A 16,346-nucleotide genomic window follows, 5' to 3' on the forward strand; every position below is an offset into this window, starting at 1 on the left:
CTGGGATGGGAAGAAGCTTCCTGGGCTCCTGCTGACACCCTTGCTTGCTTGTTGAACCTCAAGAATCAGTGAGCCAAACAAGAGGACCTGCTCACCTATAGAAGCCCCAGTTGCTGAGCAAGCTACCTGCATGTGAGTCACCGACCACAGCTGGGTGCAGTGGTGCACGCCTGTAATCCCAGTACTCTGAAAGGCTGAAGCAGGAGGATGGCAAATTTAAGCCCACGCTGGGCTACACAGCGAGATCCTGTCTCAGAATAAAAACTAAAAAGGGTCTGGGGTTGCAGTTCAGTGCATAAGCCCTGGGTTTTATACCCCATACCATAAGGGGGGAAAAAAAAATCACAGATCTGTTTTGGGTACCAAAGGAGAATTTGAGGTCAGAAGATTTTGGTTTCCCAGATATCCTTGCTTTTACCTATTCAAACATTAAAAGACAGAGTGAGAATATAAGAAATACATACCTTGCATAAAAATGGGAAGCTTGACTTTAGACACATGCACACACACAGCACGTGTACTAGGCAGCACCCAGAGAAGACTTCTGAATAGAGGCAGGACGTCACAGGAGCACGGAGCTCCGAGTTGCTCTGCTGGGAGGAGAGTCAGAGTGAGGAGACGGGGTTCTGCTGGGCCAGCAGGCAGGCCCTCTGGTGCCCTTCTGTCTGCTGGCCCGGCGCTAATGCCTCTCTCCTCTTCCAGGCGTGTTTGCGCTCTTCTACGTCAGTAACCAGTTCCGGACTTTCCCCTTCTCCCTCAAGGATCAGTGCATCATTTTCTACAGCGGTGTTCGAGGAGCTGGGAGCTTCTCCCTTGCGTTTTTGCTCCCTCTGTCTCTTTTTCCAAGGAAGAAACTGTTTGTTACCGCTACCCTAGTAGTGATCTATTTTACCGTGTTCATTCAGGTTGGTAGCTTTGTTTCCTATCTGAAATAAATAGATTCTTTCAGGACCATGTAGTACATCAATACAATGCAAATACTGGCACTTTCTAGTACTTTTTTTTTTTTATCTCTGTTCATTATCCAAACTAAATTCCTGGGTATTTATAGTCATGTTCATGGTTAGCCTTTAGCTTCTAAAATGCGTTGCCTTTTAACCAATACAATACATTAATTAAAATATTCTTGGGTGACAGGTGCATGATAGCTACTGTCTAGCTCTGAAAATGAGACTCTAATTAGTATCTGATAGCATGGTGTTTGTTTTAGCTGGACTTAGCACTTAAAGAACTAATAAAAGGTTAATTTCAGGGAGGAAATCATGCTTTCATATTAAAATAAGACAGTTACAGATATTTTTATTATAAAATTCATAATTAAAGTAAATGTGCATTTATCCAGTAGAAACTAGATACAAACACATATAAATTGGACATTCTGATAGTCTGGATAACAGATATGTTCCCTGTAGTGATAACCTTCACCTCAACAACACCCTGTATTTTGTTCTCTGATCTAGGGAATCACAATCGGCCCTCTAGTCAGATACTTGGACGTCAGAAAGACCAATAAAAAAGAATCCATCAATGAAGAGCTCCACATCCGAGTAAGTACGGCTGCCATAATTGTTATTAATGGATTGATGTGATGACCCCATTTGTCACTTAGGGGAGTAAACTAGAGCCTGGACAAGACTTATTACACGTCATTAAGCCTGTGGCTTTGTTCCTTCCCAGCTCCACTGACAACTCTGTTCTAGCTTCTTTTTGTGCTGTAAGGAGTCAGCTTGTCCTACTGACTTTGAAGCCCTGGTCCTATGACCTTCTAGTCCTGAGGCAGAGGTCTGGGATGTGTTTCAGCCTCTGGAGGCGGAGGTCTGAGATGTGTTTCAGCTGAGGTGCTGCAGGGCTGTGTTCCTCCCTGGAGCCTGGAGGGGACAATCTGTTTCCTCTCATCTTCCAGTTTCTAGCGGCTTCCTGCATTCCTTGGTGGTGGCCTCTTCCACCTGTAAAGCAAGCGCTGGCCAGTTAGGTCTCTCTCATTTTCCATCACCCTGACAGAGGTTGTTAGGACTTCTCTGATTGCCCTGGGGCCGCCCAGAGAGTTCACCATGTTCTCTTTATTGTAAGGTCAACTGATGAGCAACCTTGTGGCCCTGGGCTACCCGAACCCTCCTCTGCATGTAAAGGAGCACATCTGCAGTTCTCAAAGAGTCAGTTGCAAACAACTTTGGGAGGCCATTTTTCTGTGTACACAGCTGCCCTCTGTCCTGTAAGACTCATGCCTGTCCTCTACCCTAACATCTTGGAAGTCTCAATCCATTACAGCATCAGCTCCAAACCCAAATCTTATCTAAATGTCTTCTAAAGTCCCAAATCACGTCATCTTAAATGTCTGTATCAGAGATGGGTGAGGCTTTGGGTGAATCCGTCTTGAGGCCCAGTTCCTCCTCATCTTTGAGCCTGTGAAACACGAGGAACAAGTCACCTCTCCCCCGTTATGCTTGGGAACCATCAGGAGACAGGTGTTGGTGTTCTCTGTAAAGAGAGGGGAAGTGGAAACAAAAAAGGAGTTGTGGATCCTAAGAAAACCATAAAGTTCCTGGGCAAACTATTTTGTTTCAAGGTCTGGAAACATCATGATCCCTTCTGATTCTTACTTTCCTCCTTTCCCTGGGTCCTGACCTCTATCCTTGGGCCACATTTCCTTTTTGTGAAAGGCAACGTGCGTTTGCCGTCAAGGGGTTTCCTCAGCTGACTTCTCTCCTGTAGGATTTTGGGGTCTGTCAGCCTTCTTTCATTTTTGTCCTTTTCTGCTCTTCTTTTTATTTCAAGATGGCAGTGTTTCCATCAGCATTCAACAGGGAAGCAGAACCAGCAGGAGATATGAAGAGATCTGTGAGAGGAATTGGTTTACGCTCTTGTCGGAGCTGGCTAACAAGTCCAAGTCCTAGGACAGACAGCAGGGCGGCAGGCAGGAACTCTAGCCCAGACTGCAGATGTTGTCTACCGGTAGATTTTCTCATTTGAGAAGTTTCTGCTGTGTCCAGAAGGACTTTCAACTGATCAAATCAGGCCACTAGGATTATTTAGGATTATCTCCCTTAAAGACAACTGATGACGGGATCGATTTACATCTACAAAATGCATTCACAGCAGCATCTAGTGATTGACTGAATAAAGAGAACTTGCCTAGTCAAGTTCATACCTCAAGAGATTACAGTAGTGGCTAAGTTCGAAGTTGTTCTATTTGCTTTTAAACTCATTATTCTACAGGAATTTGAGGTCCTTTGCTTTTCCAGAACTCTTAATAGGGAAAGAGTAAAGGCTGTGACTATTTCTATAAATATGGCCTAGTGGCAGTTTTTGGTAGAGTCTTCTTTGCCACTGTGGCAAAGATGAGCATGAAGTTGAACATGGTTCTAATGTAACGCTCCAGTTGGACCTGACTCCTCCAGCCCCAACCCATTTGCCTGCACAGGCACTACTATCAGCAGGGAGCTCGGAGCAGCAATGAAGCTGTCATGGCAAGCACAGGATAGCGTAAAGGAGATAAGATAGGACAAGGAAATTTGCAGGTCCCAGGACACCTAGGGACATCTGGGGACCTCTAGAGGTATTTGAAAATTTATACAGGACACTTCAAGGACTTTGCCCACTGAGGTACAAGATAGCCCAGAGAATTGTGACCACAGATGTTTATTGAAATCTTCTTGCCTAAGGTCCCCTGCCTTCTTTCCATCCCCATAAAAGGGGCATATTTCTCTTTGCTCCCTACAGAAAGAAGGTCTTTTCACTTTCAGTCTGCCTGCACTCAGGAATAATAAATTCAATGCCATGTTACCTTTACACAGCTTTGTAGTCTCTGCTGCCCAACCCCTGCCCTGTACATTATACCTACCTGTTAGAGATCAACACAGTTTGAAGGGATCACTCTCAGACAAAGAAATAATAATTAATATATGGAATATGGGGGAAAACATAGAGAAATAGATAGTTCAACTCATTTATGAAAGAGCATTCTGATAATTATTTCTTGATTGGCACACTCAGAAGGGCAATGGATGTGTCAAGCAGTGACTGGGAACACTTGGCATAATTACTGCTCAGAAAAGTCATGATTTGAGGGGATGATTGGCTGCTTCTATCCTTGAGGGTGCATAAGTCAAATGCTGGAGGATTGTATGACATTTACCTAAATCTACCTAAACAAGCCCCAGATTGTATAGCAAAATCATTCTAGGCAATAAATTTCAAGAAATCCAAACCAAAAATTTTCAAAGTCATTTGAAAATAGTTAACAGATTTGGATAGGGAGAGAGTGTTTTAAAGTATGTAATACCCTAATTGAATTTTAGATTTTTTTCTCTATCTTTATCTTCTTGGATTCATTACTTGAAAATATTATGCATATACCTAAGCCTATAGAATTTGGATAGTTCATTCCTCTCTCAATTTTTTTCTCAAAAATGTTATAATTATTTATAGAAATCATTGAATCAATTAAATATTGGAAGAATAGTTCAGTATATTTAATCTGTTTTCAAAAAAAATCAGAAGCCAGTAACAATTTTAATGATTTTTCATTGAAATGGTATAGACTGATTTGTAATTATTTTAAGACTGTCTTTTCCCCTATTTTTTTGTAAAAAATTCTGTATAAAACAAATGTAGCATTACTGGCTTGTATGTTGAAATGTAAATACCTAGGGAAATACTAAAGTTGAGAATACTGATAAATTTTCTTCTTATATTTTTATTATTATGATAAGTTATTTGAAAAGTTGTATTTTGAGAAACTGTGTATATTGGATACTGGTAAGTTCTTCTTTAGGAATGAAATTGAAAGTAAATCATTAGAATTTGAATCCATATTTTTTCAGAAAAGAGGTGTTTCCTTAGAAAAGTGTTATTCAAAGTCAAGGCCAGGGATGCTGTTTTCATGGAATATTCCATATGTGAGCAAGAGGTTTATCTCCAGAGTCTCTCAGTCATTGTCTTAGTTACTTTTCTCTCTTTGCTGAGACAAAATACCCAACACCCAAATTAAAGACTGGAAGCCTTATTTAGCTCTCAGCTCAGTTCCTACTCTCCTGGCTCCACGGCAGGGTGGCACACGGCAGAGGGCAAGCAAAAGCAACAAGAGCAGAAAGGGAGGAGCAGGGGAGAGCAACCTCTTTCTCCTTTACATTGTATGCAGGCTACCTGCACCAGGGCGTGTGTAGCACTCACACTCCTAATCCCAGCACTGGGCCACGAATCCATCACAGACTCTAGAAGCCCGCCCCATGACCACATGAGGATTTTGAGGGGACATCCAAACACAAACCATAATAGTCATGAACCTAAATTGAATCACTATGAAAGACAGAGTGTATTTGCATGAGTGGACTGATAGAAGATACCGGGAAACTGCCTCCCTCATTTGGCAGGTGCATTAGTGATCCTTGTGTACTTCCCGGTGCTCTCCCCTCACCAGAGTTACTCCTTACCATTTCTCTGGCAGCTGATGGATCACCTGAAGGCGGGCATGGAAGATGTGTGTGGGCAGTGGAGCCACTACCAAGTGAGAGACAAGTAAGGTGCTCGGGGTCGCGTTACCCAACCAAGGGGTGTTTGTGTCTTAAGCAACTTTCGAGGGGGACTGGAAGGGGAAGACAAAGGCCCTGGAGCCATGCCACCCAAGAAGCAGCTGGGCACCGTAAATGCTGCTCCCCTGGAAATGAGCGCTGTCTTCGGAACAGGCTGGGTCTGGGTTTAGGTTACTTGGGAGAGAACCAGTGCCCTGGGTGGAGGGGAAATAAAGAAGTCATAGTTACATTTAAAGGAAGGATAGGGCTGCCCAGGATAAAAGCAGCTTAACAGTGGAAAAACTGGCTTCCTGAGGCTGCAATGGGCTTCGGTGATATAGTGGGAATCCTAGGCAGGAATCTGTCTACTACGGGGGTTACGAACATGGAGGACCTTTAAGGGTGCTGCCTACATAAGTGTTCTTCCAAATGCCTAAGCCCTTCTCCACCATAGCTCACATTTGTGAACTGATTCCTCTCCCACACTTAGTCTCAAGGAGGAAGACTGTGGCTACAGACAAAGGGTGTGAAGTGCCACGGAGCTGCGGGTGTCGAAAGCCCAGTGTTTGCTTGAGGTCACTACGAGGGTGTGAAGAGGGAAGCTGCTAAAGACAGCATTCTGAGAAACTCCTGATCCTGGGGCACAGGTCAGGGAGAGGAAGGGCAGAAGGACACAAAAAGAAGCAGTCAGGAAGGCCACAGGAAGGCAGAATTGAGCCGGGATGGGGAAGAATTACTAGCACGCTGAGAGACACGGCAGCCCTAGGGGAAGAACAACGGCGGCCACTGGAGTGGTCAAGGTGGGCTCAGCAAGAGGAGGGTCAGGCACACGGTGAGGTGGAGGAGCTGGTGACAGTGGTTAAGGAATGAGCAGGAACCGTGGGCTGTCATCAGAAAGGGCAGGAAACCCGAAGGGTGACCCAGCTGGAGCAGCAGCAGGTGTGGTCCAGGCCAAACAAATGGCTGAGCTCAGGAAGTCAGCCTGCCCCCTCCCCCAGGGAACTTACCTGATACAGTCTGCCTGCCTTGGGGACCAGGAAGCCAATCATCCGATAATAAGCCAGCGGCCCAGGAAGTTACGTTCTCCAGAATGTAAAGCAGCAGACAAGCTGTTCCCTGCGTATGAAATGATGATTGGAAAAGTTGACAGTCCCAACTCTAAACAAATGACTGACTCCCGCCATATGCATTTGTGCAGCTCAGTCTACGGGGCCGGCCAGAGGGTCACTGCAATAATCAGCGGCCGCCAGTGTCCGGCCTATTCAAGTCACTCTCATTCAGACTGTGGGGACATGTGTGGGGTTTTTTCCCCCTCCGTCTTAATTGGCAGGATTCAAAATGAGCTGCAGCATAATGGATAGAAACTATCGCACCTACCGGGCCATTTCAACTTCCCGGGTTCTAGTTGAATAGGCCCATGCTACTGTAAGTGCAGCTGCTGTGTTATGAGTTATCAGCACAACATTCAACCTAACGCTGTGGCCGCCATTTCTTCTCTTACGGTGGGACCTGACTTGGGCTGGGCCTCCCTGGCTCCCCACTTACACACACTTTTTGCCCTGATGGCAGCTTGTCCCTTTCTTTTTGTTCAGTTGATTTTCAGTATATTCAGGTCAGTGGGCTATTCTTTCTTTACTTAAAAAAACGCATAAATACTATGATTTTTTAAAAAAATGTGTTCAAATGCTATGTATTTGAGGTAGTATCTTGCTATTCTTCAGAATAAAGTTAGATAGTAGTTGATTTTAAGAAAAAAATGCAGACTTACAGACAACGTGCAGAGATGAAAGATATCCAAAATATTGGTTTTTATTTTTAGGTTTAAGAAGTTTGATCATAAGTACTTACGGAAAATCTTAATCCGAAAGAACCTACCCAAATCAAGCATTGTCTCTTTATACAAGAAGCTGGAGATGAAACAAGCTATTGAGATGGCAGAGACTGGGATACTAAGTTCTACCGCGTTTTCTGTACTGCAGCAGTAAGTCTTGTCTGCTTTTTGATCTGGACTTTCAGTGTCAGAATGCCAAGGGCCGCCAACTCATGGTTCCATTACAGGCAACACCAGGACGGAAGAGGTAGCAAGATGGGTGTGCTGGTTCGGGAGTGGATAGCAAGGTGCATGCTCACACCTCCACCCAGAAAGTAGGGGTACCAAGGCACAAATGGGAGTCCCACAATCACCTTTGAGAGCACTTTGCCAGTGACTTAAAGACCTCTTCCCTAGGCCCCACCTCTTAAGGTCCACAGGAATCTCCCTGTACCACCACCCTGGCCTCCCAGTTCTTACATGGGGACCTGTGGAGGCCACTCACCCAAGCCATAACGGGGTGAGTTATGGTAGCCAGAAGTGTGGCAGGTGTAGGGGGCAATTTAAAGAGAAAACTGTGCTGAAGGTGAAGATTAATATGCAGTTCTGAGGTTCGCCTTGAGTCTGCATGAGACCAGCTTGGAATGAGAGCAAGAAGTTGCTGGCTTCCTGTTGAAAACAAGACTGTGGGGCGATGATGCGGAGGCAGGGAGTAGGGAGACGTGGTGCTCGTATATAAATCCATCATTACACGATGATTTCCTCTGAAACATGGTGTTTCTCTTGGACCATCTGCTACCAATTGCCCCAAAGCTGGCTAGATATTTTTTAAAGCTGTTTTAACTCTGACATTTAACAAGAGCTCCTTTAATATCACAAAAATTAATTTACCTCCTGAAGATGCCCAGTTTTTTTCCAAGGGATGGCTTATGAATTGGGAAAATTAATCACCCTCTATATTTAGGGACAGGAACACCAGCCCCCGCCATTCTGTCATCTACAGCAGGTAAAGACACTTGATCATGAGCTCCCATTATGTCCTCACATTAGCAGAGCCGGTGAGAGAAGGACTAAGAATAGGTAGCAATAAAATTGTTGCTAATGCTTGAGTGTTATTTCTCAGATAGCGCCTTCCTCCCTTACCTGCTAATGAATCAGAAACACCACTGCCTCCCTTCCAGGGCCTGCAGAACAGCTAACCCAGCGTCCCCACAGGTATCTCAGTATAAACAAAAGGCTTTCTGCCGTACTTCTCCGTGAGCTTGTTTCTGGGGCTTGTTTGTTTGTCTTGTGCTGCCCATTACACTACTCTGAGGAAACTTCTGACAGTAAAATGGGAAAGCGCTAGCAAATATTTATTGGCAATGTTGTTCTAAGCCATAGTGGAGCCAGAGGAAAAATCAGGAATGTTGATCTTGTTTTCATTTAAAATGTTAACATCAAAGATTTTTTTTTTTTTTTGCATTTTCTAGACTATTGCCCTCAAATCTGACTTACTGACCGAGTAGCTTGGTCCTCTTATTCTTTGCACCAGAGTTCCTGTCCTGCAACTGTGAGCCAAGCACGCAAAGCAGACATAGGTCCTGCCCTCGTGGACGCATACAGGGGTAGGGTCATGGCCTTAGTGACAAGGTCACACACAATGCAACCTGAGACAGGGAGCTGCAGGAGTGTGTGAGGGGCGTGGCTCACAGTCTCCCAGTGTGGGTGTGTGACCTGCTCATGGCAGGAAGATTTGAGGAAGTGTGCCCGAGGAGGACTGGACAGCTCCAGAGGGGTGGACCGTTAGGAGCTTCCACAACGGGCTTGCTCCCCAGTGATGTAATGTTCTGTCTAGGACTGCAGGCGCTTATCTCAATGAGAATCAGTCTCTCTTGCGCTTGAACACATTTTGAACCTTAGAATTACGTTGCACTGACCATAACGAACTGCCCCGATTTCTGACCTCAAAGCAATGTTTCAAACAGCTTTGTTTGGGGCCTCCTCCAACTCCTGCTTTGAGTCAATTATTTTTCAGAAGTCGATCCAAGATTAGCTATAGAGTCTGACAGGTAAGGGATTTCCCCCTCCAATAGCCTAAATTAGTTATTTAATTGGGGTGAGAGAGGAGGTTTCTTTAAAGCTGATATTTAATACAAGTTTAATATTTAAATTACATGTATTTGATCTTATCAGAGATCGGTAGGACATCAAGCAAAAAGGAATTCCTTTCCTAAGATCAAAGCAGCTAATTTCTTCAAAAACAAACCTTCGTACAATAACAGGAAAAAAATGTGTTCTTAACTCACTTCTTATTATGCTGGATGAGATGTAACAACAAAATGCACATATATTTTCTTCTTTAGAAGTTTAAACAATCGTTGTACAAAAGTTAGCTTTCCCAGTGCTGTGATTTCTAGAAGATCGCTACCACCCGGGTTGTCTGTGAGACGGCGCAGGTAATGTGGATTTGGAGTCTGCTGTTTTTACATGCGTTACCTACTTGAACTTCAGAACGGCCCTGTGGAGGTGTAAAGTACATATTTCATTATTTCAAGTACAAAACAGCTCATCTCACCCCTGGGTAGTAAGCTGTTAGAAATTACCGGAGAATAGAGGCTCAAATTGATGAGTAACATCAAAGCTTTGAAAACGTTTTCTATTAACTTAGTAGGGATACTAAAATATGTATAAATTTATCAGCACAACAAACTGCAACTATGCACCCTCAATGTATTTTATATCAAAACTGTCAAGTAACTTTAACTGGCCATTTTTAAAGAAAAGCATGCAATAATTTCATTTTAGTTTAAAAATGTTTGTAATTGATCATGCATTGACAGGTGTGTCAGTAAAAAAAATAAAAATAAGGTGGATATTTAAATTGTAAAAAACGCATTCTAGTGAAAAGGGACGTTGCCAGGAATTCCCTTCAAAATACACCCTCCCGCTTCAAACACACTGATCCCTTGTGCTTTCCACATCCTGTAGCGGTTCTGGAAGTGCTCTTTCCGGAGTGTCTTCAGTTGCCTTGTTGTGGTTGCCATGATTCAAAGCATTTACTTTGCGCGGTCATTTGACTTTTGGGAAAAGCCAGAATATGGTGAATTAGGAGGATGAACACACACTAGAAAGTTTGTATTTGACAGAAGTTGCCTTAAATATTTGATCAATGAAAACAGCTCAAAAACAGAATGTTTAAATTAAAAAAAAAAAAATTGTTACAGTGAAAGGCACATTGCCATCCCTCCTCCTCAGAAACTGCCCCTGCTTTGAACTCACCCATCTCTTCATTCTCGGTCTTTCACTGTAACCACTTTTACAATTTAAACATTAACCATATCTTTCAATCACCCTTGTAAGTTCACATCTCCGCATTCTTACATGGACTCTGAGATGCCATTTCCCCTCCCATAATGGAATGCTGTGTCCCGGGAGGCTGGCCACATTCACTGGCACACTTCACTCATTTTAAAAGGGAGACATCACGGTAGCCTCTGGAGAGGGACACAAGACGGCCACGCACAGAGCCCGGCTGCTGTAGGCCAGGCCTCAGGTCGTGGGTGTGTTCTTTTCCCCAGGATGTCACACTGAGGTATGAAGAGGAAAAGTGTTCTTCTAAATAAACCAAGGGATAACATTTAATCGTTGGGAATTCATACTGAATATAACATCTACTAGATTTCATCACTGAATTTGAAGGCTTCTTATACATTAGTACAGCATGTCACCAAGAAAAAGAAAGGAAGGAAGGAAGGAAAAAGGAAGGGAGGGAGGGAGGAAGAGAGAGAGGGAAGAAAGGGAGGAAGGATGGAAAGAAGGAAGGAAGGAAGGGAGGCAGGGAGGAAGGAAAGGGTGGTCATAAGAAACGTAAACCTTATATTCAAATACATTTGGATTCAGATTGTTCCAGTTTGCCCTAGTGTCTGTGAAATTACCAAAGAACTTTCATTTAAGGTAATGAATGAATGTTCTAGGGACAAGTCTGTTGGTTTACCATTTGACTCATTTGAACCAGGCATCATTACCAATCCAATTTTCCAAGGGCTGTGCCCTTCCTGGACTAGTGAAGTGGGTATTTCAGGGACGCCTGTGTTCACGAGGCGGCACGGCGTAGCGCCAGGTCCCCCTCGCTCAGGTGAGCCAGGCCACTGCGACACGGCAGGTTCTTAGAGTGGCCCTGCGTGGCCCAGGGAGATGTGACACCTTCCAGATCCCAGTGCTACCCTTGCCGGCCGGTGGCCCAAACGGCTGTTAGTGAAGATGGGTGCTTCCCAAAGCGGTCAACTCCGAACTGGGGAGAGCTCCAAGCTAGACCTACCGCTCTGTCAAGTTTCATGTTGCCACTTCCTCTATCGGTGGTTTTGCTATTTGTTTTCTGATGAACAGAAAATGGAACTGTTTGGCGAGCTGGAGTTTCTGCTTAGCAATACATTACACCCACCAGAATGAAGACATGTACTCAGATGGTGAGAGTGTGTGGGCGTCCCTAAGTCAGAGTGAATTTTGTTTGAAGGACACATACACAATTAGGTTGACATACCCTGATGATAATGTTTATATCACCAAGGGTGGTAACTGCAGATCAACAGAGGTGATATTTGCGGCTCTCCACAAAGGAAGCTTTGGTTCCAGTAATTTTGGAGGAAGGTCCTTAGTCAGTGTGCAGATGGCACTGCTAAATAAAATCCTAGCACACCGTGCTATCCAGTATCCAAGGCCTTTAAGTCTTTTACCAGTAGCATATTACTTTTGAAACGTCCTAGCTGCTTATGGCTGTATTTGCACTAATGTTTGAGGAAAATACTTAATGGGTGACCTGTGTTGAAACTAACAATTACTCATCTGTGATCAACAGGCCTGAGATCATATGCGAGCAGTTGTTAAAGCCATCGGTGCCCGTAGGCAGTCAAAATAGCTGCAGCTAGGAGAAAGAAGCAAAGAGACAAGACAAACCATTAGGGCTTGTAGCATGATGGTAGTATTAAAAACAAGGCTTAACTTTCTTTAGTTCTTTCTTTTTTCTTCTTATGTTCTACCGTGATCACACATTACTCATCTAATAAAAGGTTTTTTGAAAGTACAGCCACGAGATTGTAATCAAATACATTTGTCACATGGCAATTCTCCCCACAGAATGTCATGACTTAGGAATCTCGGGGACAATTGTACATTGACTGCTCACCTGGGCCCAACCTGTACTAGAAACTCCTTCGGGGGCTCCCGGTACACAGGGCCTCTGAGCTGGGCTGACCTTCACGGTGTAAATGACTTAATTTTCTCTTCGTAGGATGTGATTCCAGCTTCTTAAATCATTGCCTAAGGAAAAATAAGATCCCTAAAAGTTATAATTCCAAGACACATGTACTCGTACACCTTTGATGTTCTGTTAGATCACTTTTCCCAAAATATAGCACGGGGACAGTGTTTGTCTGTGAACTGGTTGTCACCTGCCTGTGTTATGATTAAGTGCAGAGTTAGCAAGGACTTGACCTTTGAGGAATTTTATTTGTTTAATTTAGCAGTATTTGGATTCCATTTTATGGTGCTGTTTTCTACCAACTGGGTTTTTATTATATTTTATCCACATGTCAATTCATCCCAGATTCATAACGGGAAAAATTACTTGGCTGTCACCACCTTAACCGTGGAAAAGCTCTAAGGAGGAATTCACGTTCTGACATTTAAGTCAGTTTGCAAACACAACAGGAAAGGCGATAAAAAAATGGGGTTCTGGAACTTAGGGCTCCCACCATTCCAGGGCAGAGGGCGTTGGTCTCACCACAGAGGAAGAGTAATGACAGATTTCCTCCTACTGTGCTTCCAGGGCCCAGAGGACACAGGCGACCAAGAGGCTTTCCCCTGAAGACGTGGAGTCCATGAGAGACATTCTGACACAGAACCTGTACCAAGTGCGGCAAAGGGTGTGTGCAAGCCCCCTGCCTGGACGGCCCATGGCCTGCCCCGGAGACCAGTCCTTCGGGAACCTGTTCTCACTCTCATTAGCCTCTCCCTGAATGAGTCCTCTCTGCTTGGTTTGGAGAACAGAAAGCTCACTGTCAGATTTCTGCTATAAAGCTGGCACTGGTGGCATAAAAAGAAATGCAAATCCAGTTGCTGTCTCTAGGGGTCAGGCTGCCCCAGCCCTGCAGCCTGGAGGTTTCCGGAAGCCTCAGGTCTCCCTCTCTTCCAAAGAGAGACCAGCTGTCGCCGTCACCACAGAAGAATGATGGCACCAGGGTGCGAAGCCAATCCAGTTGTCTGGGTAATTTTGAGCTAAGAAGGGTTGTAAAACTGACATATTGACAGTATGATGCTGAAAGCCAGAATAAAAGGAGCCAAACCAAGCATCTTAGTTCTGAATTTTGTAGATAGGCACGTAGTCTTTACTAGACCTTAGTGCATGCAAGAGTATTTCTTAGGATAATGGGCGAGTCCTTCTGGAACTTTGGATAAATGACACTTGAATTGACGCCGTCTGTTATAGGAGGTCTTTTTCTAAGTTTGTGCACCCTTATTCTAGGGTGGAACTATAATAAGTATGGGAGGGCCTTTGCTTTGCTGACTGTGTCATAGATCATATCGTAGTGGGATTGTAAAAATCATCTACAGCAAGCTCTTCCTCCGCAAGTAGAAAATGCTGAGGTCAGGGAGCCGGAGGCACGAACTTGTTCAAGGTCACGAAATAAATCCAAGCTAAGAGCACAGCTCTCCTGACCACCTGCCCGGTGTTCTCTCCGTGCCTCCGGATTCACATAATCCACGGAGAGTTAATCCACGGAGAGTAACTTCGGGCTTTCTGTTGCGGGGAGGATTAAGGGGCCGCGTGAGTTCAGGGCTCCGCAGCAGCTGAGAGCCTGCTCGGAGTGAATTCCACTGCTCCAGAGCTTTCCAAGTGAAACTGTTTCAGCTCAGCTCTCGCATGCTGGATTAGACGCAGAGATAAGAGCTTCCTGGTTTGAAGAATGCAGTTAGCTGAGTGACAGCCGGGCCAGGAGTACCAAGCACTCAGCCTCTTCCCCAAGCTGATGAGTTTAGGGAAAGATCCAGTGGTGGCGGAGGGGAGGTCTGGAAACCCCAAACCGGTCTAAAGCAGATCCATTGTTCTCTTTTCGCGTGAGGCAGGCGCCCAGGGGCCCCTTTCTTCTTCTTTTGTATGTTGGCTTCTCCACCATCCTCCAGAGCGCTCTTCCTTCTAAAAGCTGTGCAGCATCTTCCTTCTCCTTGCCCCAAGCTGGAGCGCTCTGGCCTTTTGTCATTGAAGGGGCTCATTGCTGTATGCCATGCGGAGCCAGTGAGAACAGGTGCCTCTGTTTGCACTTCTGCGACCTGAGGGTGAGGCTCACCAGTCCCACCCCTCCTCATCTTTCCTTGCTAACTCCAGCTTTCCAAGCGTGGTGAGATTCTTCTCTTCCACCGTGATCCTTTTGGTCTCTTAAAGAAAAATGTCACCCTGCAAATGCAGCTCTCCATTCCACTGTTTCTGGAGGACTGACACAAACAGTGTGTAGAAGCCACCTTCAGTCCTCTAGCCTGGGCCACTGGAAGTTGGGGCGCTTCTCAGCGGCAGGGTCTTAGAAGGGTCTCTCTGGGGAGTCAGGAGGCACCTGGGCCAGTGTTTGCCTCTGGCCAAGCTAATCCACAGTTGGTCTGATACTGAGCTGGCCCCGCAGGATCTCTGGCCACTCTCTTTGAAGTCCCTGTGCTTGGCATGTCCCCAGTGGAAGCTACAGGGAGGGGACAGTGAGGGACAGCTCTGTGGAACAGGGAGGGATGGGGCACAGGAAATACTCTTCCGAATTTACAAGAGGAAAGGCCTAACTTAGCCAGGTTCCAAGAAGAGGTCAGAGCGTGGCGGGCAGTCTCTGGAGTGCCTGAGTGACGGGCTCCCCTGAAGGATATCACGTGCTTTCAAAGGGGGAAAGCGGTGTACTCCATCTCTGTGCTCGTCAGTCACCTGTCGGGCCAGCCAAGCCTAAGGAGCACCACAAGTGTCGCACAGTCCCTTCTCCTGCAGGCCCTGAGGTGTAATGGGGCAAGCAGCCTCTCGCCAGCCACTGCCTTCCTGAGGTGGTGGGGTGAGTGGAATCCAGCACCTACATGATGCGCTGAGACCTCCAGGCTTCCTGCTTGCAAAATAGACAGGAGCAATGTCTACCTGCCCCTGCAGGGCACAATGGAAGACCAACTGTTCCTTATATGTGACCTCCTCCAAGTCCACCCAACCCCTCCCCCATGGAGCCGATGTCCTGTAACCTCCGGGACGGGAAGTTGCACTAGGGGCGTCCTAACTTGTTCTTTTGTTTCTGCAGACCCTGTCCTACAACAAGTACAACCTCAAGCCCCAGAGCAGCGAGAAGCAGGCGAAGGAGATCCTGATCCGCCGGCAGAACACGCTGAGGGAGAGCCTGCGGAAGGGCCGCAGCCTGCCCTGGGGGACACAGGTGCCGGGGGAATTGGTGCAGTGGGACAGCGCTTCTGTCTGCAGGCGTCTGTCAGCGGACACCTGGGCTGTCCCTGGGGAAGTGCGGCCTGGGGCCTCCACCTGTGCTGAGACCATCCTCCACCTTGCGCAAAAGTGCGGCACATGCACCTTACTGCGACTTCTGCGGGGAGGCTGGGCAGGCACAGATCTCATTCTGGGGCTCAGCTCCCGGGGCAGGAGGGTTGCACGGAGAGGTCCTGGGTAGCCCATTTGAAGACACGAAGAAGACAGCCTTCTGCTTCCCTCAAACCGACCCAAGAGCCGGTTAACTGGCTGACACCTTGGCCTCTGGCCTCTCTGGCCTGCAAAGGTCTTCCTCACTCTGTTTCTCACTTCTACTTGATCCCCACAGGTTGGCGCCAAAAACATCCGCTACCTGTCCTTCCCCTACAGCAAGCCACAGTCCGGGCGGAGAAACGCAGGTGCTGCGGAAGCCTCAGGTAACCCGGGCCTCCCCGTCCATCACTGTGTCTTCTGGCCCGTCGCCTTTGGCCATGCAAGGCCCCATAGGATTGGAAACTTTAGCACTGTGATGTGAGCTTTGGGGAGATGCAACAGCTTT

General features: G+C 46.1%; 1 protein-coding gene across 1 annotated transcript in view; it reads left to right on the forward strand.

Annotated features, from left to right (window-relative positions):
* Slc9a4 (solute carrier family 9, subfamily A (NHE4, cation proton antiporter 4), member 4) overlaps positions 1–16,346 on the forward strand; it is a 53,270-nt gene that overhangs the window by 29,531 nt on the left and 7,393 nt on the right. The window contains exons 5-11 of the mRNA XM_005400773.1: positions 703–905; positions 1,461–1,547; positions 5,447–5,517; positions 7,330–7,491; positions 13,127–13,223; positions 15,612–15,743; positions 16,137–16,224. Coding sequence (XP_005400830.1) covers positions 703–905; positions 1,461–1,547; positions 5,447–5,517; positions 7,330–7,491; positions 13,127–13,223; positions 15,612–15,743; positions 16,137–16,224 — 840 coding nt within the window. The remainder of the gene's footprint in view (positions 1–702; positions 906–1,460; positions 1,548–5,446; positions 5,518–7,329; positions 7,492–13,126; positions 13,224–15,611; positions 15,744–16,136; positions 16,225–16,346) is intronic.

The sequence above is a fragment of the Chinchilla lanigera genome, unplaced genomic scaffold (genome assembly GCF_000276665.1).
Source record: "Chinchilla lanigera isolate Chin_1 unplaced genomic scaffold, ChiLan1.0 scaffold00069, whole genome shotgun sequence".
Taxonomy (NCBI): domain Eukaryota; kingdom Metazoa; phylum Chordata; class Mammalia; order Rodentia; family Chinchillidae; genus Chinchilla; species Chinchilla lanigera.